Here is a 23,272-nt window from a genome sequence, read left to right on the forward strand (position 1 = left end):
AAGAAAGAAAGAAAGAAAGAAAGAAAGAAAATACATTTTTTAAACACTTGTTCTCTGTCAAAGCACACAATGCTTTTGTACAGTCTTCTAAAAAGAACCTGTCACATGGTATACATGGCAGATGTCTTCCTGCTAGGCAACCCTGATAGTCTTCACAGTGAAGCAGTTTCTCATCCTTTGAGTTTAGTAAGTTAGGTGAAGTCAGTGTTTCTCAACCACAAGTGATTTTTGCCCCCTAAGGAACACTTTGAACTCAGTTACAACTTGAGTGCTCCTGGCATCTTGTGGCTGGAGTCCAGAGATGCTGCACAGTAGCCTACAGTGGGCAGAGCAGTCTCCCGTCCCCAGGTTGTCCAGCCCCAAATTGCTGAGGTTGAGAAGAAGCCCCATTTTAAGTTTATGGTTGTAAGGTTGAACCAATGAATTGTTTTGGAGTGTTTTGCTGAAGTACTGTAGTTGACATGGTAACAATTGTGTAAGCATGGACTGAACTTATGTGGGGGAGTGATGTGGACTTTCCGATATTTTTATTTTTTTAAAGATTGCCGAGAGAGTGAAGCTATCAAAGACAAGATCTGAATCGTCGTCATCTGATCGGCCAGTCCTGGGGTCAGAAATCAGTAGCATTGGGGTGAGTTGGCAAGGGGTAAGGAAAGAAAGAACCCAATACAGCCACGTAGACCATGGCTCCTAGAGGATAGAAATACTGTTTTTCACTTCCAATTTATCAGTTAATTATATAATAAATCGGGGCACAGTGAAATGTGGTAAGTCTCTAAGTGGCGAATTGCTACTTCAGTTTTAAGGGAGATAATCTCTCCCTATTCCCGACCCTCCAACTCCCACACTTGTGAAATCTTCCAAAAAAAGAGATAACATGCATTTACTTATTGGTGATGCCAATGAACGTCTTGAAGTATCTGCTTCTTATCACCTTGCCCCACAGAGACCCTGGGAGTTGCAAGACTCCCAAAGAACTGTGTCTCTGCACATACTTCTGGAAGGGAACACACTGTCCAGGGAGGGCGGAAGCTGTCTTTGAAGTGTGATCCAAAGCTAGCAGAGAACAGACAGGACCTGCCTGCCCAGTATGCAAGTCTTGATGGGTAGAGCCTGTATCCTCCAGGGAGTAAGACGGATGGCTGGGGCACTGACAAGGGAAGAGTTCCAGCTCTTTAAGGAGTATGGTTTCTGATATGGTGAAGCTGGGAGAGCTAGCTGTTTGATCCTACGCCAAGAGGAGACAACAGAAAACAAAACAAAAAACCCAAACACTCATTTTTATTTCCTAATTTGAAGTTTTACATGAAGCAAAAATCACGTGCATTCAGATTCTATGTCAAAACCAAACTATGAGGATAAAGGGAAGAGCCTTTCTTTCTGCCCATAGCCACCAGAGACTATGGTGTGTGAGGAGTCTAGGGTAAGAGAAGGAACTCAAATTACACCAGCCGAGACTCAGAAGAGTAACTGTCTTTTAGTGCCAAATTCTTCAAGACTCTTGCCTTTATGTTGTTGTATGTGTAAGTTGTGCCTGGGGACCAGTGTTTCTGACCTGGCATCTCTGTAGGCAACTATGTTCATTTGCACAGGTTTCTAGCAGCGTGGCAGAACACCTGGCCCACTCTCTTCAGGACTGCTCCAACATCCAGGAAATTTTCCAAACACTCTACTCACACGGATCTGCCATATCCGAAAGCAAGATTCGAGAGTTTGAGGTGGAAACAGAAAGGCTGAATAGGTGAGAGCAATCTGATATATTTCACTGGGGGTGGGAGCTGTGGTCGTCCCCCCCAACCCTGCCGCCACTTTGTTTATAAAAGTTCATCCAAATTGTCTTGTGAACTGTGAGCTGCAGTGAGATGGCAAGGCTGGTGGGACTGAGAGGAGGAGTGCTCGTGGCAGTCAGGGTCAGCTCCACAGTGCTGGGGCCTCATGTATCTGTGGAACAGATACATCCTGCCTGACTCTGCTGTTACTATTCTTAATCTTTAATAATTTAGGAACAAGAGGCGCCACCTTCTCATTTCACTCTGGACCTTGTGAAGTGCTTAGTGAGTCCTGGGAGCAATCCATAGGGAATGTCCAGTAGGTCATAGATGGCTGCCAAGTGTATGGCCTGTGCTGCAGAGAGTCTCAGCGGGAAGTCCTGGAATGTTGAGTCAGGGTCTGGGGCTGCTTGTGTTTGCCAGAAGGAGCAAAGGCAGTGTGCTGGAACCATTTTTGGCATTGGCCCCACATGTTCGTCTAATTTTTTGCTTTCACTGAGTAATTCTCTGCTGATTTTCTTTATGCTCAAGCATACATAGGATGTCCCTACATCCTATCATAACTGGATTTGGAGTTTACCATATAATAGCTTCATAGATTCTTCCCGATTCTCTTGCTATAGACAGTTGTAGTACGCACTCCTGTCTCTTGGCAAAGACAAGCTTGAGTGTCATCTCAGACATGAGGCAGCTACTTCAAAGGCTAAGAAGTACCATAGCCAAACCCGCGAACCTCTCTGGCTCAGACTCTATGCCATGATAGAGGAATGGCCTGTTGAACAGTCTCCAAGAGTGATGTGGCTGCCTTGACTTAGCAGTCTTTAGTGAGCACAGGAAGGGCTTGGAAGGCGCATGAGCTAATCAAGAAGGAATGTGGACATTAATTCCCATCCACCATTGCTGAATTCCATTCCTCTTGTGTGTGGCAGAATAGAATAACTCAAACCAGCTTGTTATTCCTCCCTGATAGGAAGCTGTTTTAGTTCTGGAGAACAAAGGAAATGTGGTGATGTAGGTCATTTTAAAGATTATTTTATTGAATTAATGTACATGTGTTTGTGTCTGTGTGCATATGAGCACGTGAAGACAAGGGACCCGTGGAGGTCAGAGGCATCAGATCTTCCTGTGGAGCAAGTTACAGGAGTCAGGCAAACTTGGATCTTCTGTTAGATCAGTATGTGCTCTTAACTGCTGAACATCTCTTTAGCCCCATCAATTTTATATCTTGAAATTAAAAGATGTCCATATTAAATCCAAAGTCCTTTACAATGGCAATCCTGATGGTCATCTAGAAACAAGGCAGAAGCACTTTCCTCCACTGGCCTGGAAATGCTTAGACCTGAAGGAGATTTGCCCTTTGTGACTGAACGAAGCCATATGTCTTCGGGGTGATGCCCACAAGCCTTCAGGGGGCCCTGTGCCCACAGACTTTCAGCCTTCACAAGCCTTGAGCCTTGGCTGAAGATCTCTTCTCTTCTCTGGGATTTCAAAGGTCTGCTTTGTTGCTGAACTTGGGGGAGGCACCTTTCTTCTTAGTGAAACACTCCCAGGAGAGAACAAAGAATTGGTACTATTTTGTCCTTGAAGCTCAGGTTAGGTGTTCAGCAGCATGACGGGATGGGTGCTCATGGAAAACCTCTTAATGTTCAACTTGTGAGGATAAGGCTAGTCTCTTGCAAATGAAGAAAGTGAAAGCTTTGAAGTTGAAAGTGAAGTGATGAAATTCAGAGCAGTTACTTAACAAAGGCAGCATTCCAGACCCTGCCCTTTGCCCTCGCCCTGTTGTCCTGGAACCAGGAGCTTCCTAGAAATACTGTCCTAATAACTGTTATTTGGTTGTCTCAACATTAAAGGCTTAATACTATTTTTTAAAAAAATGCTAGCCTTTGATTCAGATTTCCTTGGAGTAGGGGAACATACTTACTCAAACCTGTGCTTACACATGTTACACATCCGTGTTAAGCACCTCCTATGTACTAGAGTATTTGTGACATGAAAAGCAGATCAAAACAGAGAAGGCCCCTAACGTCAGGAGGCTTATATTCTGTTAGGAAATATAGATGCAACACAGCAGAGGAACCCCCCCCCAAAGATGTCTCCAGGACCCCGAAAGAATAAAGAGTTATTTCTTTGTTACTTTTGTCACTTTGGGGGCTGGAAGTTAAAGCCAGGATCTTGTACAAGTTTTCCAACCATTTTACCACTGAGCTATGTCCCTTACCTGAGGTTGGTCCTTGACATGTGGTCTGGTAAGGTGTCTTTAAAGATGTCTTGGGGTTTTAAGGACAAAAGAGCAACAATGCCAGGCTGGAAGAGTCATAACCTCCGGGCTGGACAAAGGGGATGTAAAGGAAGAACCCTACAAAGAGTGGGATTGACGTAGACCAGGGGTGTGCAGGAAACAAGGGGGCACCAGACAGCGCCTGGCATATATGCAGATTCAGATTCCATAGCAGATTTTACTCTTTAGCCTAAATATAGTTGGAAAGCGTTCTTTTTAACAGGAAGATCACACTGTGTTCTGCCTTCTGGAGCTTAGAGGTAAAGGATGGCAAGAGTAAGAATAGAGAGAGATAGCTAGGATGGGCCAGGAGGCACAGAACACAATGGGTTCAGAATATGAGAAGCCTCAGCCCCACATCAGGTCTGGTTGGAAGGAAGAGGCTCAGGGATGCTTTCGTGCTAGCTCGTAATCGTAAATGAATAGCTGTGGTGACTTCCAATTTGGGAAAGGTGAAGGAGAGAAGGTCGAAGAAAAATAAGCAACCCCTTCAGTGTTAAATTGGAGGCAGTGTGACCCTCCCCGCAAATGATGTGTGGGACTGCACTCAGAGGGAGGTGTGTGCTAGAAAAGATGGGACGCCATGGAAACAGAAATGCCTCTAGGAGTCACAGATTTGGCTAGAACCACCCCTAAGCGCAGTGTTGGCAGAAGATGGGATCCCCAAGCCTCAGCCCCAAGGAAACACCAACCCTCACAGCCTTTACATTCAGATACCAGCAGGGTGTTCTGACCTGAGCAAGGGAGGCATTTCAGGCAGGGACGGTTTCCTCTCAGTCACACGGAGGTCAGCATTGGAGTAAACGGCTTCTAATTAGCAGGGACCACGACACTTTCTAAATTGTAAACGAGAGAGTGGGGATCACTGAAAGAGGCCAAACGAAGAGGAGTGGAAAGGCGTGTTTGTTTCGTGTTAGTTAATACTTGCGAAAATGCCCAGCAATGCCATGTCACCTTTGCGTGTGTGTACTGTGCGTGTTGTGTATATGTGTTCCTGCACATGTGTGTCTGTGTGGAGGAAAAGATAAACACCCAAGCATCTTTCTCAATCACTCTTCCACCTTCTCTTCATGAGGCAGCGTCTCTTACGTGAATCTGGAGCGAGCTTGCCAATTCGGTTAGGCTGTCTGGTGAGCAAACTCCATAGAGCCCCCTGTCTTCACCTCCCCAGGGCTGGGGTTACAGACCACGCCACTTTGCCTGGCTTTTAGGTGGGTGCTGGGGCGTGAACTCAGCTCTTCATGCTTTCGCCACAAGCGTTTCACTTGACGGAGCTGTGTCTCCAGCCTCCCACATCACCCGTGTGTTTTATATCCATATATATGCCTCTGTGTGTGTTTGTCTGTGTTATGTGTATGCGTTCATGGGTGTACTCACCTGTGCATGTGTGTAGAAGCCAGACGATGTTCGGTGTCTTCCTTTATTCTTCTTCACCTGAGTTTTTGAGATGGGGGCCTCTCAGCAAATCCCAAGTTCACCAGTTGGCTAGGCTGGCCGGCCAGCAATCGCTGGGAAGCTGCTTGACTCTGCTCCCCTCATCCCACCATCACTAGACTTACTGACGCACACTGTGCAGGGTCTACACAGGCCCTCATGCTCGCATGGCAAGCACTGTATCTGCTGACCCCTCCCCCTGCCATGTCTTCTTCACATGACTGTCTGGCCTCCTTGCCAGTGGAACAAGGAACATGTCCCATCACAGGCCTGCTGTGTGAAACCAATGTCTTTTTCATTGTAGCCGCATTGAGCACCTCAAATCTCAAAATGATCTCCTCACCATAACCCTGGAGGAATGCAAAAGCAATGCCGAGAGGATGAGCATGTTGGTGGGAAAGTACGAATCCAACGCCACAGCGCTGAGGCTGGCCTTGCAGTACAGGTAGGAAAGCCAGAGGGCGGAAGACATCCTGGGTGGTCTTTGGTTTATTCTTTAAACATGTATTGGTTTATTAATTGATTTCTTGATTGACTGTGTGCATGCATGCGTGAGTAACATACATGCCACAGTGCATGTATAAAAGTCAGAAGAGAGCATGTGAATCTGTCCTCTCTTTCCACCATGTGGGTTCCAGGGTTTGGACCTGGGTCACCAGGCTTGGCCAAAGTGCTTTCATATGCCAAAGCCATCTTACTATTCTTGCAGCTACTTGGCCGTATACACATCTGTAGCAAACTTGAGCACAAAAGTATAAGACCACTTTTGAAGCCATAAGTAGAGGCGTGGACCTGTAAATATTAACAAATTAAACAGATGGTGCCCCAGCTGAATGGAGATAAAGCAATATTTCCCTTGTTCAGCTTGGAGAAACTCATCAAGAAGCCTTGTTATGACCAGCCTCTTGTCTTGACCACATGAATGTCAGGTCTGTCTGCTTCCCGTCTAGACATAGGTCTGTGTGTATTGCAGCACAGTGGAAAGGGACCACTGTGTGTGTGTGTGTGTGTGTGTGTGTGTGTGTGTGTGTGTGTGTGACAGTATCTCTGCCTCAGACTGATGATTGTGCCCTGTCATGCCTAGCAAAGAGGCTGTTCACGTATCCTCAGTGGATGATGGGCATGGAGAAGAATGACTTTTCCTTCTCTTGAACATCTAAGCTCAGACTCTATATGCAACCTAACAGCATTTCATAACACTTTTGTAGAAGTCTGTATCTGTACTTTTTGGGGTGATAGATGGCCATTTTCTGTTTGTGCTCAGTACCGTGGTAACTGGCAACCACATGATGACCGCACATGTAAAATATAGCCACTGAAAGGTTGTTAGGATCTTTCCCTTTGATTTAACTTAAAATAGCTACATGTAGTTGTTGGCTGAGGCTGATCATTTATTTCCCAGCCACCTAGACCTGAAGTAACCACACATAAACTGTATTAATTAAAACATGGCTTGGCCAATCACTTAAGCATATTTCTAGCTAGCACTCACAACTTAAATGAACCCATTTCTATTGTTTTATATTTTACCATTAGGCTTGTGGCATGCTGGCAAGGTTCCAGCTACCAGCTAGCGTCTCTCTTTTGGCAACTACGTGGTGTCTCCTTGACACTGCCTACTCTCTCTCCATCTCTGTTGGATTTTCTGCCTGGCTTTACTTTGTTAAGCTATTGGCTGAAAGCAGCTTCTTTATTAACCAATGACAGTAAAACATATTCATAGCATACAAAGGGAAATCCCACATCATATAGCCATTGTCTACTGTTCAGTATACATATAGGTAAAAATGATCATCTCTGTAAGGGGAGTTTTAATAACTACTGAGGGTTGCATGACAGTTATTACGGTCAGGCATCTGTGAGTGACTTGGCTAGCTGTGCCAAGCCTTTGGTCTCCTGGCCAGTACTGAAGGTCGCATGACCTTGAGGGCTACAATTTCTGAAAGTTTGCCTGGGGTGCTAGGACCTCCTTTCAAGTCGACTCGGTCTGTTCAGAGGCCTCAGTTACCCGCTGGCTGCAGGCTATAAAGTCTTAGTTCCACTCTGCCTGATGCTCTTCATTGGGAGACCCAATATAGGGCCCCCACTGTCCATCAGAGAAAAATACCCAAGAGAGAAAGGGAAGTGGGACTGGTTTGATCAAGATGGAAGTTATAGTGTTTTGAGAGTCTAGAGCTGAGTACGGCATACCATCATTTCCATAAGTTACAGAGACCAACCCTGCTAGAGTCCAGGGGCTAGAAGGAGAATATGCATTCTGGGATACAGGCTCAAGAGAGGCTACTGTGGAGACGAAGTACCAGAGGTGTGTCATGTGTTTCTTTCGAGTGGTCATCTAAAGGACAACCAGTTTGACCCTGCCTTTTATTGCTTTTTATGATTTTTCTAGAACGTAGGGTTTTTTTCTGTTTTTATTTTTATTTTTTTTCTTAAAGGGATTAACATAACAGCAAGTGACTAGTATATCCAGGGCGCACGTCTGTGTGGAATATTCCTCACTTTGTGGGTGGGGAGGCTGAGGCAGGCACCCGGCTGCAATGGCGCAGTGATGGAGATGGTCACCATTCCTTGCCAGGGCTGACGCCATGCTGTGCTTCTATTGCAGTGAACAGTGCATAGAAGCCTATGAACTCCTACTGGCACTGGCTGAGAGCGAGCAGAGCCTCATCCTGGGGCAATTCCGGGCAGCTGGCGTGGGCTCCTCCCCCGGTAAGTGTCCTCGGAGTTCCCTCTGTGCTACTTCCCCATCTTGTCTGCATGGCTGCTGCTGGCATTGTCTCCCAGGAACACGAAATCTGCTTGTCAAGTGTGTTTTCCATTTTCCCTCATGACTGAGTGGGTAAATTGTTTACGTTGAATGGAGCAAGAACTGGAGTGGAAACAGGATCACAGACAAGTTAAAACAAACAAGCTCTCTTAGGAAATGGATTCTCCTGGGCCGACGGTAGGAGCGGAGGGAGTGGGGATCACAGTGCTGTTAAAAGGACCGGCACATGCTGTATGGAGAATGGGCATGTAGGCTTCTTCACAATGTCACTAAAGCTCAGCCAGTGACAGTGCAGGACCTGCCCTGGTGTGAGGGGAGCACACAGTACAATGCTGGAGAGGAAGGAAGCTTGCCGTACCCTTAGTGTGCCCTGGGCACAAGCTCACCTATGCTTTGTGGGAGTGGCCTTCTGGGAGACATAATGACAAGACAATAAACTCAAATGAGCCAGTGTTCCCCAAATCTTCCAAGGCAGGCTATAAGGGCAGGCCAGGTGTCTCCATGTATGGCCCCCAGGCTGTCAGGAAGATGCTCTGAGCTGTAATCTAGAAGAGGGGGGGAGGAAATAGATGAATAGCTGTTAATGGCCGTGCACTTCCTGTTGGCCTTCTCTCTCCAGGAAACAGTACCACAGAGGCTACTCCCCAGACTCCTTCTGAGTGAACCCCCATCCCTGCCACCTCTCTATTGCCACATTTATAAGGACAGTTGGGATTTTCCTCCCTTGGCTTTGATGCCCTCGGGGATCAGCATCAAACCTGAAGATGAGAAGCTGAGCAGTACTGTCCTTTCCTATACCCGGGCTTTCTAACAAGAGAGCATTCATCCTTGGGATTGGTGGCCACCCTTCATTCCTCCGCTCCACCCTCTGGTCCCATCCCCACTGCCTGGCCCAGCCCAGAAGCAGAAACTCTGCCAACATTTCCATTAGAAACCTCATTTTTTTCAGGGTCTTTTTAACTGAACCATAAAATTTTACTCCTCATATGAAACAGATCCTAAAATGATCTTGGCTTGCTGTCAAGTTTTTTTTTTTTAATATGTATTAAGAAAACCATCAATTAAGGGAGAGGAAAAAAAATCAACCATGTTCTAGTTTTGTATCACAAGATGTCTTAACCTATTCCATGAGCAAAAAGCATCTTTATTAGGCCTACACAGTTCGGTTACTTGGTAGGAGTTGAAAGGGCTTAAGCAAATCAACATTTAAACCATTTGCAAGGGTAATGAAGTGCTCATGCCTCCCTTATCCCAGGTAACTCCTGTATGCATTTAGATGACGACACCATGCCTACTTTAGAACAGAGTACAGAGGACAGACAGTTCAGGCTGGTGAGGTGTATGTAAAATTCCGAGCGGAAAAAAAGAAACGTGGTGAAAATGGCTGAAAATCAGTGTGTGGGATCTATTCTGAGCACGGGAGCCACGCCATACTGAAGAGCGGTCTCCCTATTATTACCCGCGTTGTTCTCCATTGTGCTCAGCAGTGCCCAATTTTCATAGCTGCTGACAGTGGCAGTTGGGCCGTCCCTCGGCCCATCGTGCTGCATAAGCAAGAGCTAGCTGGTGACATTTTACTCACAGTGTCAATTACTGTGGTTGTCTTTGTTTGTTATTGATCGCACAGGCACTCATTATGTTCATTCCAGAAGGTTTAGCCCCGTGGTTCTCAAACTGAGCCTCGGGAAACCGAAGGGGTGTCTCTGGGGCTCAGCGGTGGGCACGAAGGGTGAAGGAGCCGAATGGAGCCCAGCCCCTACCGCTTCACCCAACCACATTAATGTTTCTGATGCTCACGATCCAGAGCTTCATGAGAAAGGCGCAGATCTGTGTTGGATGGATAGCAAGCCAGCGGTTTGTCTGGCAGCCACAGTTTTTTTTTTTTAATTGTTTTGAAGCCTTTATGCTTTAGAGTAATGTCTTAGTCACTGTTCTGTTGCTGTGAAGAGATACCATAACCAAGGCAATTCTGAGGAAATATAACATTTGATTTGGGACTGTCTTTACAGTTTCAGAGGTTTAATCATTGCCATCGTGGTGGGGAGCGTGGTGGCACACACGGCACTGGGGCAGTAGCTGAGAGATACATCCTGATCCAACAGAGACAGGGGTGTCAGGGGAGGGAAGGAAGGAGAGAGAGACTGGGGACACTGGGCCTGGCTTGGATCTTTGAAGCTCCAACCCCCCCCCCCCCAGTAGCAACAAGGTCAAGCTTTTTAATCTTTTTAATACTTTCAAGTAATGCCACTCCCATTTAAACGCATGCACCTATGGGTGCCATTCTTATTCAGATGACCGGCAAGTAAATTTCAGTTCCCAGGAAAGTTGAGAGGAAGTGCATAGACGTCCCATGCATGCTTATGCCTAGCCTTCTCCTTTATAAATGACATGTACCAGACATCATTGTTGTCAAAGTCGAAGTTCCTGGTCTCTATTAGAGCTTACTCTCTGTTGGAAACTCCTTGGGTGTGGCACGTGAACAATGACGAGGACCCACCACCATAGCATCATACCTAGTAGTCTGTGCTTGGAGTTGCCATCTTGTGAAGACTCCTTTAGCTGCGCCTTCTCATTCCTTTCTTCCTCTTCTCTCCCAATCCTTAAGAGCCACTATTTTTGTTTCTTTTTCATTTCCATCTATCTCTCTCTTCCCCCCTCCTTTCTCCCCCCTTCCTCCCTTTCTCCCTTCCTTTCTTCCTCCCTTCCTTTATTTCTCTCAAGTTCTAAGAGTCAAACCCAATATCTTTTACCAAATACGCAAGTATTTGAAATTTTTTGCGTGTGTTTGTGGACAGTATATGTACCTGTTCCTATGAGTGGGTGCATGCACTTGCATGGATGGGCATGCATGCATTTGTGTGTGTGCACGTGGAAACCAGAACGTCGAGGTCAGAGTTGAGTGTCACCACCTAACATGTCCTCCCGATCAATTAGTTTCTCAGACAGGATCTCACTATATAGCCCTTGGGTGGCGTGGAACTTGCTATGTAGACCAGGCTAGCCTTGAACTCGCAAAGAGATTGGCCTTTCTCTGCCTCTGCCTCCCTAGTTGTAGACTTAACATATCACCACCTCATATTTGGGGGGGGGCATAGTCTGACTGTCCATCAACCACCAGGAATCTGCCTCTTTCCTCCCCAGCTCCCCTCTGGTGCTAGAATTACAGATGTGCGCCACTACACCCAGCTTTTACGAAGTCACTGATTATCTAAAGTCATGTCCTCATGCTTGCGTGGCAGGTACTTGACTGATAAGATCATCTTCGAAACCCCACTGAGCTTTTTTAATGTCCCCATAGTTCTATCTTTTCCATCCCAGTTTTAAAAGCCACATCGGGAACGTGACTATCTTGAGAAGGAACCAACTTCATTATCTTGGCTTTATTCTTCCTGTACTCCTGTGTCCTGACCTAACCCTGTCACTCAGCTCCTGGAGTCAGCCCCCTCGACCAGGCCAAGGGGAATAGTACTGATACAGAAAATGCTCTAATTTCAGCTCCAACTACTTGTGTGTCCCTGTTACCCAGCATGTGACTCTGACAGTGTTGTTGGTGGGTGGCAATGTGGCATTGTGTCCCAGTTCCTCCCTGCCCTCACTCCTAGAGCTCCCCTGCACAGGAGACACGTGCCTGAGCAGGAAGAGACGCAGCAGCCTAGAAATGTGGGAAGTTAACTCAGTGCTGATGGTGGAGATCATACTGTGTAGCATAATTAAGGAGGTCCACAAGGGCCCAGAATAAAAGAAAGCAAGTATATATTTATTTAGGGAAAAAACTCACAATAAGGGTAGAGAGCTGTGGGCCTCTGTGAACCGAATTCTGACCAACAGCCAAGAGGGAGCAAGGTGCCAGCAGGCTTCCTGTCTGTGCTTATAGTACCTCAGACCACGCCCTTGAAAACCGGTATCCAAGAAGCTATTGGCTGAATGAATTCCAACAACACCACTGTCCATGAGGACTATGGCACCCACTCAGAAAAATACCTTCCCACCCCTCTCAGTTCCCATACTAGCCCAGCCTGCAGGCCTCCTCGGCCCTCCCTCCACATCCCACCCTCAGTAACTGAGAGCCAATTACAGGAGCATAACCTGGGCCTTCCTGACTCCTTCCTGCATCCATTAACCCATTGGCTTCTCTGTGCTGTAGGAGACCAGTCAGGGGACGAGAATATCACACAGATGCTCAAGCGGGCTCACGACTGCCGGAAGACGGCAGAGAATGCCGCCAAAGCCCTGCTCATGAAGCTGGATGGCAGCTGCGGGGGAGCCTTCGCTGTGGCCGGCTGCAGCGTCCAGCCCTGGGAGAGCCTGTCCTCCAACAGCCATACCAGGTACTACTAGGTGCTCTTCCCTGGGACTCCTCTGCCTGGGGTGGGCTTCTCACAGGTCCATGCTAGGGGAACTGTGCGGCTTGGATAAGGCAGGGTTGCTTCATGCTCATAGCCTGTTCTATCCTAGGAGGCAGAGCTGTGAGGAGGGCTGGAAGGTTATTAAGCCCGTGTGGAAAGAACGGTCCAGGGAGACAGGGCTGTAGACTGTACAAAGTCGAATGTGCACAAGCACGTTGTGAATGAGAGAGATGGCAAATGAGCCTACTCTCGCCTGGTGCTCATCTCTCTGTCCTGTTCTATGCTATTTCTTTAGTAGTCTCTGTTTCCAGAAATTACCTGGAGGGGCTACGGCCCACTGCTTAGACCCGGTCTACCTGGGTCTCGTTTCAGATCCTACCCTCTCTCCTTGCACCCCTGTCCTTGAAAAGCTCTTCTATGGCAAGAGACTGGCCTCTCATCTCATTCCTCAAGTGCAGATGTATTTACCGCACCTCCTAGGCAAGCACTTGGTCGTGAACCTGAGGTCAGATCTACCATCTCTGAATAAGTGGGCTCCTAGCAGCAATGAAGAAGGCAGCAAAGAGAGCAGTAGGGACTCTAAGCAATGTCACTGGTGCAGCTGATCTTCCTGGGTGGGGGAGGACACCGGAATGAAGCCCCTGGTAGCTTCTTTGTCATTTCTTGTCACCAAACTCTAGCAGCTGTAATGCACTCCTTCCCCTTACGTGCCCGTTCTCAGACTGCAATGCGGTTGTTGGATTCTTATTGGACTTTCAGGTATAAAAAGCCAAGGGTGATTTATCCCATTTTCACAGGTGAGAGCACGTTGACTTGAGACGTGTAAGTGACTTGCCTGCTAGGAGGGAAATCTAGAACTTCAGCAGGGAGCACGGCACTCCTCCCGCTCCCAACATTAGATCTCATTCATTGTAAGACAGTCTGCTTACATGCAAGGGGCGAGCGCTTCATACAGATCAGTGGGATGTCCAATGCCACAGCAAAAGGGCCCATGTTCTCTTGATGTCTGAAAGCAACTTGATATTTCTCTCTCCCCCTGGAGGGAACCAACCATTTGCTTCAATTTATCTGTATCCATAGACTGAACCCCATGTCCCCGGAGAAAATACAGTCTCAATCCCAAACTTGGTCAGCTGCCTACAAACACAAGGGGCTTATTTCTTCTGAGCTTAAGTAGCAATTGTCTTATTTGGCAGCACATAGATTATAATTTTTTCTTTCAAACCATATTCTTCTGTTTAAATAAGAAGTCTGTGCCCCTTTCCATGATATTCACAGGTACTTATAATCTATAAGTTCCATGTTTGAGTAGATATTCAGTGTTCAGCTTGTCAGTGAGAGTCTTCTGTTGAATTAATGAATGTTAAGAGTTGGGTTAACAGGAAATGTCTTGTTTAATTGTCTGCATACATCTGTCCTGCATATAGCTCTGGAGTAGGTCGAAAGTGAGGACAATTCAGTTGGGGGAGAACTGATCTTGAATACTTGTTACAGGAGATGTTTAAAGTATAGGTAAGCTTGATTGTTAGACCATTTTCTTGAGAAATTGAATTGTTGGTCCTGTAATTCTATAGGTTCAGAGAAATTCAGACATAGACTCAGCTTTGAAGAATGAGCTCACTAAAGACTGGCCATGTAGGGCCATGAACAGGCTCAGTGGCTAAAACCCTGTGTGAGCATGAGGACCCAGGTTCACGCCAGAGTTCAGGTCCCAGAAGCCATACAGATGCTGAGCATGCGTGATGCCTGCCTAGGATCCTAGTGCTCGGGAGATAGGGACAGGTCAAGGAAGATGCCCACACACGTGCAGACATGCTCATCCCCACAGTTGCATGTGAGGAGGACAGAGGGGTTCTTTAACAAACTTTAGTTTCAAATGAATCTTCCATCGAACACAGGTTTTTAACTCTGATTCCGCTAAAATGTCACTTCCCCTACTGCCCTTGCGACAGCAGTTCAGAACCTGTACAGAAGAACACAAAGAACATTCGTGTGGCTCTCCGTAACCATAAAACAGAAACAGTTGGATTATCTTATGATAAATGTAGGTTTGGAACAAAGCTCCTAGCCATCAGCTTACAATAGTCTCAGTAGTTTTATTTATAGGTGTTGGAATTCTGCCTCAAGCACTGTCCTAGGAAAATGGAGCTTTCTGAGCCAGGGCTTTGTGTGGCCCGGGACACCCCCTTCTCTCTCACTGTGACCACCTGACAAGATGTGCAGTCAGCGTGTCCATCAGTGCTACCCAAGGGCTCAGGAAAGGAATGCTCAGGTCAGGTCCCCCGAGGTGTCTGACACTCCCTAGGACAAAGGGTTAATGGCTTTAGGAGGGAGCAGCAGAGGGCTGGTTACCCAGCAAAAAGGATCTGTCTGATATCACCTCTCAGCTGATGCCCTTGGCGGGACCCCAGCATGAAAGAAAAAAAAAAAAAAAAGAAAACATCTCACGTTTGAAAATTACAGCTACAGATCCATTGGAAAGCCCGGTTGTCTTAATGGATGGAGTAGCCGGGCAATGCTGATTGCATCTATAGCAACGCATAGCACGCAGAGAGGCAAACAGACTCGATTGCCAGTGAGTAGAGCTAGGCATTAGCAAGCAGCCTAGCCTTTGTGCCAAGCACTGTGTTTTCTGCTCATTCTGTGGATGTATACTCACGGGTACAAATCCACGAAAGCACAGAAAAGCAGTAGCAAGTGCGTCCTCCTAGAAATTGGAATGGAGGCTCTTTCGTTTCGGTGTAAAATGCGCACAGTCGTGTGCAATCGGTGAAGGGTGATTCAGCCTTGCTGTGAAGCTGCTTCCTGCTTTGGGTACCTAGGATGCTGGCTGGCCAGCGTGCTATCTGGGGCAGGATGCCCAAATTGCAGTGGAAGGCAGTAGAGGACCAGAAGGGTCCCAGTTAAGATAAAGTTTCATGGGGAAGAATGGATTAGACCAGTGGCACACTGTCTGATGGAAAGGTAAGGGCCTGGAATCCAGTTAGGACAGGTCTCTGCGACCCTCAGCAGCAAGTTTCAAGGAACACAGGACTGGTTGTTACAGTGCCATCTTTCAGAAAAAGAGAGGCTCTTCTGCCCAGGAATAGGGAGAGTGTTCTAAGTGCGGGAGATTGATGCTTGCTAGTGTTAGTGAGCACCAGCAGCCAGCTGAGACACACTGATCCAGTCCTAGTCTCCTTCCTTCTTCCAGTCATGTGACTAGAGTAGCAACAGGAAGTGCTTCCTGTACTTTTCTCCTTCTTCTTAAGCCCTAACTTTAGGAACCAGTCGGAACCGTTCACCCATTTTAAAAGACAACAGTTGACATCCTAACATTACAAAATGCACAGTACACAATCTCCTAGTTTCCCATGCTAGAATCCCCACCGGGACACAGGGTAATACTTTGGGATAGAATTCTATAATATCACTGGTGCTTGATAAATTATGATTTGGGGCTGCAAAGGATAGAAATACGTAAAACAGCTTAAGTGGGGTCCTGATTGAAAGGCTAGCATAAGATAAATGCCAGCTGAAGGCACAGGGCTGCCATGCTTCCTGGTGACAAGTCCTGCAGGTGAGCAGCCACACCCGAGGCTCTGCGTCCCACCTTTGTGGCTCTGTGATGGCTGACATTTTCCTCTCCTTGCAGCAGCCTTTTCTAGATGGCAGAAAAGCGGCAGACAGCCTGCATTTATATCCGTGGCTAACTGGTTCGTTAGTGCCTTAAGAAAAGCCCATCTGGGGGCGGGGCCATCTGGTTCTTTTGGTGACCAGGATGGGTCATTTCAGAGTCAGAGATGGCACCTGGTACAGAGGAACAGAAAAAATGGCATTTGGTGTCTACAGCTAATTTGAATGGTTGTGATGGACAGCAGACCAGGTAGAGGCAAGGGTTTGTGGGTAGGCAGACCAAATATGTTTGATTGTGTGTGTGTGTGTGTGTTGAGACAGGGTTTCCCTGTAGCTTTGGAGCCTGTCCTGGAACTAGCTCCTATAGACCAGTCTGGCCCCGAAGTCAGAGATCCCCCTGCCTCTGCCTCCCAAGTGCTGGGATTAAAGGCATGCGCCACCACCACCCAGCTTTGTTTTTGTTTTTGAGCCTGGCAGTCATGTACCCCTCCAGCCAGCAGCTTGAGCAGTGAATTTGTGGTAGAATGTTCTGACAATTAGCTGCTGCAGACTAAGGTATCTTGATTGGTGCTGTATCAGAGCAGAGGATCCCGAAAGAAGCCCGTGGCTCTTGTCTGGCTCCTCAGAAAACTAGAGCTAAACACAGGCAAGTGTGATGAGCATGACCAGGCTCTTCATCTGCAGATTTGCCTTCCATCCTGCTCTCAGAGCACCTCCAGCCTCTCGAAAGTGATTTATTCCCCTTGACAGCTGAGCTCATCCCGCATTCCAGGCGGGGAGAGGTAATGGATGACTTAGCCCTCGCCCAGCGGCCCGCAGCAGCCCCCGGGAGGCCAGAGGAAGGGCCAGTGGCTTCTCCTTCTTTACCATTATCATAATCAAATTGGGCTGTGGAACATTAAGGGCATGAAGCAGAGTTGTAATTACCTTCGCCTGATCTGCTCCCTGCTGGTGTCCTAGAAGGGAGGAAAGAGAGCTGGGCTGTCCTGGCGTGGGCTGTGGTGCTTGCCTTGAAATTCAGCTTCCTCTGAGGAAGGGCAGGGCAAGCTCTTAGCTCCCAATAGGGTAGGATGTGTGGACTGGGATATTCTGTACTTGTTTATTCTTCATGTATAGCAAAGACAGTAGAAGCCAAAACTGTCCTTTTTGGCCAGTGACCAACTGTAAGCCTCAGGTGACAATGAAACCGGATACTCTCTGCCCACTGATGTTCTTCCAGATCTCTGAGGCCATGGAGAACCAACTTCTTGTCTTTTCCTCCTCCACTGCAGCTTTTCTGCATGGTGGCAGGTGTCTGGCCTCTAGGGGACACTGAGGCCGGTGGTGGGTATCTTCACGCAGCTGCCAGCAGTGTCTCTTGTCCTTGTTCCTCACCCAGAATGCGCACTGGGTAGGTACCACCAGCTGGTCCTTCCCTCACTCTGGGAGGTAGGAGCCACCAGTGTCCCTGTTGAGTGCAGCCAGATAAGTTGGGCAATTCCCTCTGGGCCGTGAGGCTGGGGCGTGCCCAAAGAAGGCTGTGCAGGTGTGACTGGCTTCAGAGACCTGCCAGCAATCATGAGCATTCACCTGAGCAGCTCAGTACCCAGCAGCCCCACCCCTAGGAAGATGTGAGGCCAGCCAGTTAGTTGTCTGCTGAGTTTCCATTGGCTGCCGTCCTGGTGGCAGAACGGCATGGAGTCTGTCTTAAGGAGCAGAGTGTTGGCATCCCATAGCCACTCCCAGAAGTCTTGGCACTGTGGGTGTTGGGCGAAGGGAGTGCCACCCTAAAACAAGCCTAGTGAGACTGAAGTCACTACCTCAGTGACTGTCTGAGAGCTGGTGGGGCAAACTAGCCCCCCAGGATAGAAATTCTTCCGTACTTTAGACAGAAAAGCCAGAGAGCCCTAACTTGGAACTCCTTGGATTTTGCACTTTCTATTTGAAAATAAAAGTTAGCAAGGTTTTAGCTATCAATGTCTTAGTTCCAAAACTAGCAGTCTGGAGATAAGATGCCCAAGTGGGTGGCTGGCACATGGATGTTGGTGATTCTCCATATTTGATTTGATAAATAACTTTTTAATGAAAGGACTGGCTCGTACACACCTGAGTTAAGTTGGTATTGTGAGAAGAGATTTCATTGCTGACGCTGAGGCTGCCTCCCAGCTGTCTGGCAGAGAGAGGCCCTGTTGTTTCTCTTGCCTCATTGTGTATAAACCCGGGATCCAGGGAGCAATCTCCACACTCCACCCTGTGGAATGCCTGGTGAACAAGGCTGCCTCCCGAGCTGACTTGGATTCTGTTGCTCTTCACCTGGGGAACACTCACCTTCTGTCCCTTTGCCACTGCTGAGAGCAAGGTGGTGAGCCCTGCCTGAAGGGGTCAATACGTGTGGCATGTCTACCACCGAACTGTTTGCAGACAGGCGAGTGGCATATTCTGCAGGACTTGCTCTACCATACCCCATGTTGCTGGTCTGCCTGGCCCTGCCCTGATTCTTTCAGCAGCATGCATGGTTGTTAGGGGTTCTTAGGGATTGCCAGGGGTTGTTAGGGGTAGCGCTGGGAGGTGGAGTTACTTCCTTCTCCTCCTTTCTAAAACACAGCACACGGTGATCCCTTATTCTTATCTTTCCCCCACTCTTCCTGCTCTCATTTACTCCCAAGTTTCTGCCATCTCCCCCACGATTGTTGGAGTGGCCCCTCCAGGGACCTCGCCGCCTTTCCCTTGGCCACTTCATCTTTCCTCAGCATAGAGACAGACCAGAGAGACCTGAACATGCATATCTGACCAGGGTCTCCTCTCACAAGCACCTAACATCCATTCTAACCCTAGAGAAGATAGGGACTGTCCTTATAAACCTTCGCGTTGTGACACCAGGCTGCAGACACCCTGGTCCATCCTCCTGTTGCTGGCAGCTGGTTGTCTCTGCACTGGCCATAACTCCTTGCTGGCCAAGCTTGCTGTTTGGGAGTTCTGTGTTTTCTGCATGCTCAGTCCTGATCAGCCTCCCTCCAAATATCCACGCGGCTCTTCTTCTTGCCTCCTTTAGGTCTAGCAGGTTGTAACATTATCACACAGGCCTTCCCGTTTGCTATTTCAGATAATAAACCCAGCTTTGGATTTCCCAAGTCTCGCATTTCACTTTTTGTCACGGTGCACGTCATGTCAGCTGTCCTATATGATGCCATTTGCTTATCTCTGCTACTAGAACATGAGTCCATAAAGGTTTTCAGGGCCTAGAAAGGTACCCAATGGTAAGCACCCTGATATTTCTGAAATAAATAATAGCTATGTTTATTGAGTGCTTACGATATGATGATTTAAGTACATTTCACTTCGTTTGTTATCATAACTTTACAAAGAAAGCATTAATGCTATGTCCCAGTCAGGAAACATGAAGTCTACAGTGCGTAAGATGCTTGGGTCCCCAGTGAGTGTGGCACTCCACTGTGTAAGATGCTCAGGTCCCGAGTGAGTACAGCACTCCATTGTGCAAGATGCTTGGGTCCCCTGTGAGTGTAGTGCTCCAGTGTGTAAGATGCTCAGGTCCCCTTTGAGTGCAGCACTCCAGTGTGTAAGATGCTCGGGTCCCGAGTGAGTATGGCACTCCAGTATGAGATTTCTGCAAAGGAAAAGAGCCAATAAGAGATGCATGTAGATAAGACCTATAGATGTGGCTACATGTGTCCTTTTAAATACAGCAGTATAGTATATATGTCCGGACATACACAAATGCAGTGAGCTTTAGGGATTTGAATACAGAGGCTGGAGTGTCAGGATATTTAGAGCCCCAAAGGAAGAACTTTTGTTGAATCCTTTGTCCAGGGCTCTCTAGAGACAGAATTTTTTCCTTTCCAGGCTCTCAACGGATATAAATGTTGACTACACTCCTCTACCAACATAACTGTCTAACATCTAAAATCGGCCCTCGCAGTATCAGCTCGACAAGTGTCTTAAAAGTGCTTGAGTCCTGTAGCCCAGCTAGATGGCGTAGTAAACTCCCTACACAGTGCCTGAGAGCGTTCAGTCGGATAGCCGGGCTCGTCTTGTTCATAAAGCAACTGTACCTTATCCAAGGCGCACAGTCTCTTAGAATGGGCCAGCAAGAAGCCCTCCAGGGACAAACCAAGTAGAGACACCCCCAGTAGCTTCCCATCCTAGAAGTTTTCCCCAGACTTAAGACCACCCAACCCTCCTGGGTGGCCTCCACCTCGTAAGGACAGTATAGCTCCAGCCTCTCCCCTACTCACTCTGGAAGCCTTGTTTTCTCTTATATCATCTTTTTTTGAGACAGTCTTACTATCTTGTGTAAACTGACTTTCAGCTCCTAGATTCTAGAAATCTTCATGCCTCCATCTCCAGAGTAGCTGAGACTATAAACATGAGCTACTACCGTTGGCTTTGGCTTTTTCGACTTAGGTGTTCGAGTGCTGTGCCTGCATGTATGTATGTATGTGCAACACAAGCATGCTTGCTGCCCACAGATGTTAGTTCTGATTCCCTGCCGCTAAAGTTACAGATGGTTCTGAAGCACCGTGTAGGTGCTAGGAATCAAACTCAGGCCCTTTATGAGAGTAACAAATGTTCCTCATGCCAAAGCCAACTCTCCAGCCGGCTTTGCCTTTTCAGTGACGTATCATATGCTGAGAACTGAGCTGGCTGTGTTGTAAATAATGTCATCTTCTGAAAGTAAGGGAAGAGTTGAAGGGTACCCATCAAGGCTTGCTCTCCTTAGGGGCAGACATTAGTCACTGTGCTCAGTGACCTCTCAGAACAAGCTGAACCCACTTTACTATGATCAGACATAGCCAGAATGGAAGGGGGTTTCGTATGGGAAGCCTTCTCATCTGAAAGCTATGGCAACTGTGTATGCTGAGCTCTTGTGACAGTCACTCTCAGAACACACACACAGAGCAAGCTTACAGGAAGGAAAGGACAGAGTTGTGGAATGAGATGGCGCTGCAGAAGGCTCTTAGCACTACTTTACAGCCACACGAGTCAACCAGGCCCTCACTGTCTCTTCACTTGAGCATCTAGTTTATAACAGCAGGTGATGCTGCCAAATCAGATTGTCTTGTTGAGGGCTGCACGGGCCCTGCTTGCCCTCTGTCATCAGTCCCAAGCCAGTTGCAGGAGTGATCTCTGGCTAGGAAGGAATAGCAAAAGCAGAGAAACCTGTGGGTCTTCTCCTGCATCAGTAGGCACAGCAGGCTACAACTGTCTCAGTCTCTCTTTCATGGTGATTTCGTTTCTCAGAAACGGCCTGGGCCACCACAGGACCACGTTAAGGTGGGCATGCCTTATGTCTGGCATCATCTGCCAAGTCATCATGCAGCATGGGCTGCCAGTGGCCCTCAGAATCAGCCTGAGTCCTCGAGATGGAGCGGGGCAGTCCAGAGGCATCTATTGTCAACATGCTACCATGCTATACACACTTGCTTTTCTTTTACTTTTTTTAAAGATTTATTATTTATTATGTATACAGTGTTCTTTCTGCCCATATGTCTACCTGCAGGCCAGAAGAGGGAACCCGATCTCCTTACAGATGACTGTGAGCCACCATGTAGTTGCTGGGAATTGAACTCAGGACCTCTGGAAGAGCAGCCAGTGCTCTTAACCTCTGAGCCATATCTCCCACCCCACACTTGCTTGTCATTGCATCCTAAGCACCAGGCATTGCCAGTCTACCACATTCCTTCCAGGTCATTCCTTCCCACTTCCACCCCTGCAGGGATTCTGTCACTCCTTGGGGTTTCTGTATGCCGAGAGAACACCCAATTTATAGGTCATGGACATAGGTTCTATAGCTCCTGTTTTTAAGCCCTGTCACCATGTGTATGTACACACACACACACACACACACACACACACACACACACATATATACCATTGTTTATCTCTTTCCTCACTTAAGCTATCTCTCTTATCATCACAATTATCTATAACATTCACATTGTTTGCTCTTTTTGATGCATTCCGTCATATGATAACTTTACCTTATATCACATTATTATAGGAAACAGTTTTGTATACATGTCTTTACTTCTGGGGAATTAATATCTTAGGATTCAGTTTCAGGGTCTACATCATGATCTAAAATGTACTTTCAATCCATCTATCTATCTATCTATCTATCTATCTATCTATCTCTGTCTATCTATCTATCTATCTATCTATCTATCTATCTATCTATCTATCTATCGTGTTTGTATGTGTATGGTCTTTTTATGTATTGCCCCCTAAATAAAGTTGCGGAGAGGAGATGAGACCTAGTGGTGATGACTCTGAAATGTGGGCTTTCTCTCTGTCCCTCAGCACCACCAGCTCCACAGCCAGCAGCTGTGACACGGAGTTCACTAAAGAAGATGAGCAGAGGCTGAAGGATTATATCCAGCAGCTCAAGAACGACAGAGCTGCTGTCAAGCTGACCATGCTGGAGCTGGAGAGCATCCACATTGACCCGCTCAGCTATGACGTCAAGCCCAGGGGCGACAGCCAGAGGCTGGACCTGGAGAATGCTGTGCTGATGCAGGAGCTGATGGCCATGAAGGTGTGCCGCAGGTGTTATTTGTGGGCCCACCTAGAGGGCTACCTCACAGGGACCTGAGAACATGGCAGCAGAGTTCAGTTAGTAATTACCTCTGTCCGGATGATAGATAGCCAGTCTCTGCAGAGAATGGTGGCTTTCGTTTGTGTAGAAGTCCTGTGGGCTGGACTCTATTGGAAAGGCAGTTGAACCCTAGAGAAGTTAGAGGTCTAGGTTTAACCTTCCTGAGAGTTAACCTACACCTGCAGCCTTTATCAGTACATGATGATACCTGATCTCAAGAGTGGTAGAAGTCCTTATTGGGTTACCAATGCTGGTGGGAGCTGGAACAGGAGGTGACCATGGCAAAGCCATGTTAGACTCTGGCAAAAAGCTCTGGTTTCCTGTCACCCTGGGCCATTAGGAGCTCTAAGTCTGTTTAGTACTGGTGCCCTCCAAGGAGAGTTGGCAGAACAGTTCTTGCCAGTGTTCTACCAAGGTCTTGGGCTCTTCACCCATGGGCTGAGCTACTTGTTACTATTTATAGAGAAA

At 47.5% G+C, this 23,272-nt stretch overlaps 1 protein-coding gene and 1 long non-coding RNA gene across 9 annotated transcripts in view; one reads left to right on the top strand and one right to left on the bottom strand.

Moving 5' to 3' along the window:
• Mcc (MCC regulator of WNT signaling pathway) overlaps positions 1-23,272 on the top strand; it is a 379,948-nt gene that overhangs the window by 337,899 nt on the left and 18,777 nt on the right. For all 7 annotated transcript variants that reach the window (XM_050149262.1, XM_050149263.1, XM_050149268.1 and 4 more), the window contains 6 exons: positions 542-631; positions 1,593-1,741; positions 5,789-5,929; positions 8,090-8,193; positions 12,396-12,579; positions 22,510-22,744. In XM_050149262.1, coding sequence (XP_050005219.1) covers positions 542-631; positions 1,593-1,741; positions 5,789-5,929; positions 8,090-8,193; positions 12,396-12,579; positions 22,510-22,744 — 903 coding nt within the window. The remainder of the gene's footprint in view (positions 1-541; positions 632-1,592; positions 1,742-5,788; positions 5,930-8,089; positions 8,194-12,395; positions 12,580-22,509; positions 22,745-23,272) is intronic.
• Positions 8,200-23,272, bottom strand: part of LOC126505999 (uncharacterized) — a 30,048-nt gene continuing 14,975 nt past the window's right edge. Inside the window, exons 3-5 of one of the 2 annotated variants that reach the window (XR_007593056.1) lie at positions 13,527-19,816; positions 8,638-8,796; positions 8,200-8,353 (exon numbers count right to left, since the gene is read on the bottom strand). This is a non-coding gene — a long non-coding RNA (uncharacterized lncRNA). Of the gene's footprint in view, positions 8,797-13,526; positions 19,817-23,272 lie in introns of both variants that reach the window. The other variant, XR_007593055.1, reaches the window with a different exon arrangement.

The sequence above is a fragment of the Alexandromys fortis genome, unplaced genomic scaffold (assembly GCF_014885135.2).
Source record: "Alexandromys fortis isolate MF-2015 unplaced genomic scaffold, M_Fortis_MF-2015_v1.1 scaffold_60, whole genome shotgun sequence".
NCBI lineage: Eukaryota > Metazoa > Chordata > Mammalia > Rodentia > Cricetidae > Alexandromys > Alexandromys fortis.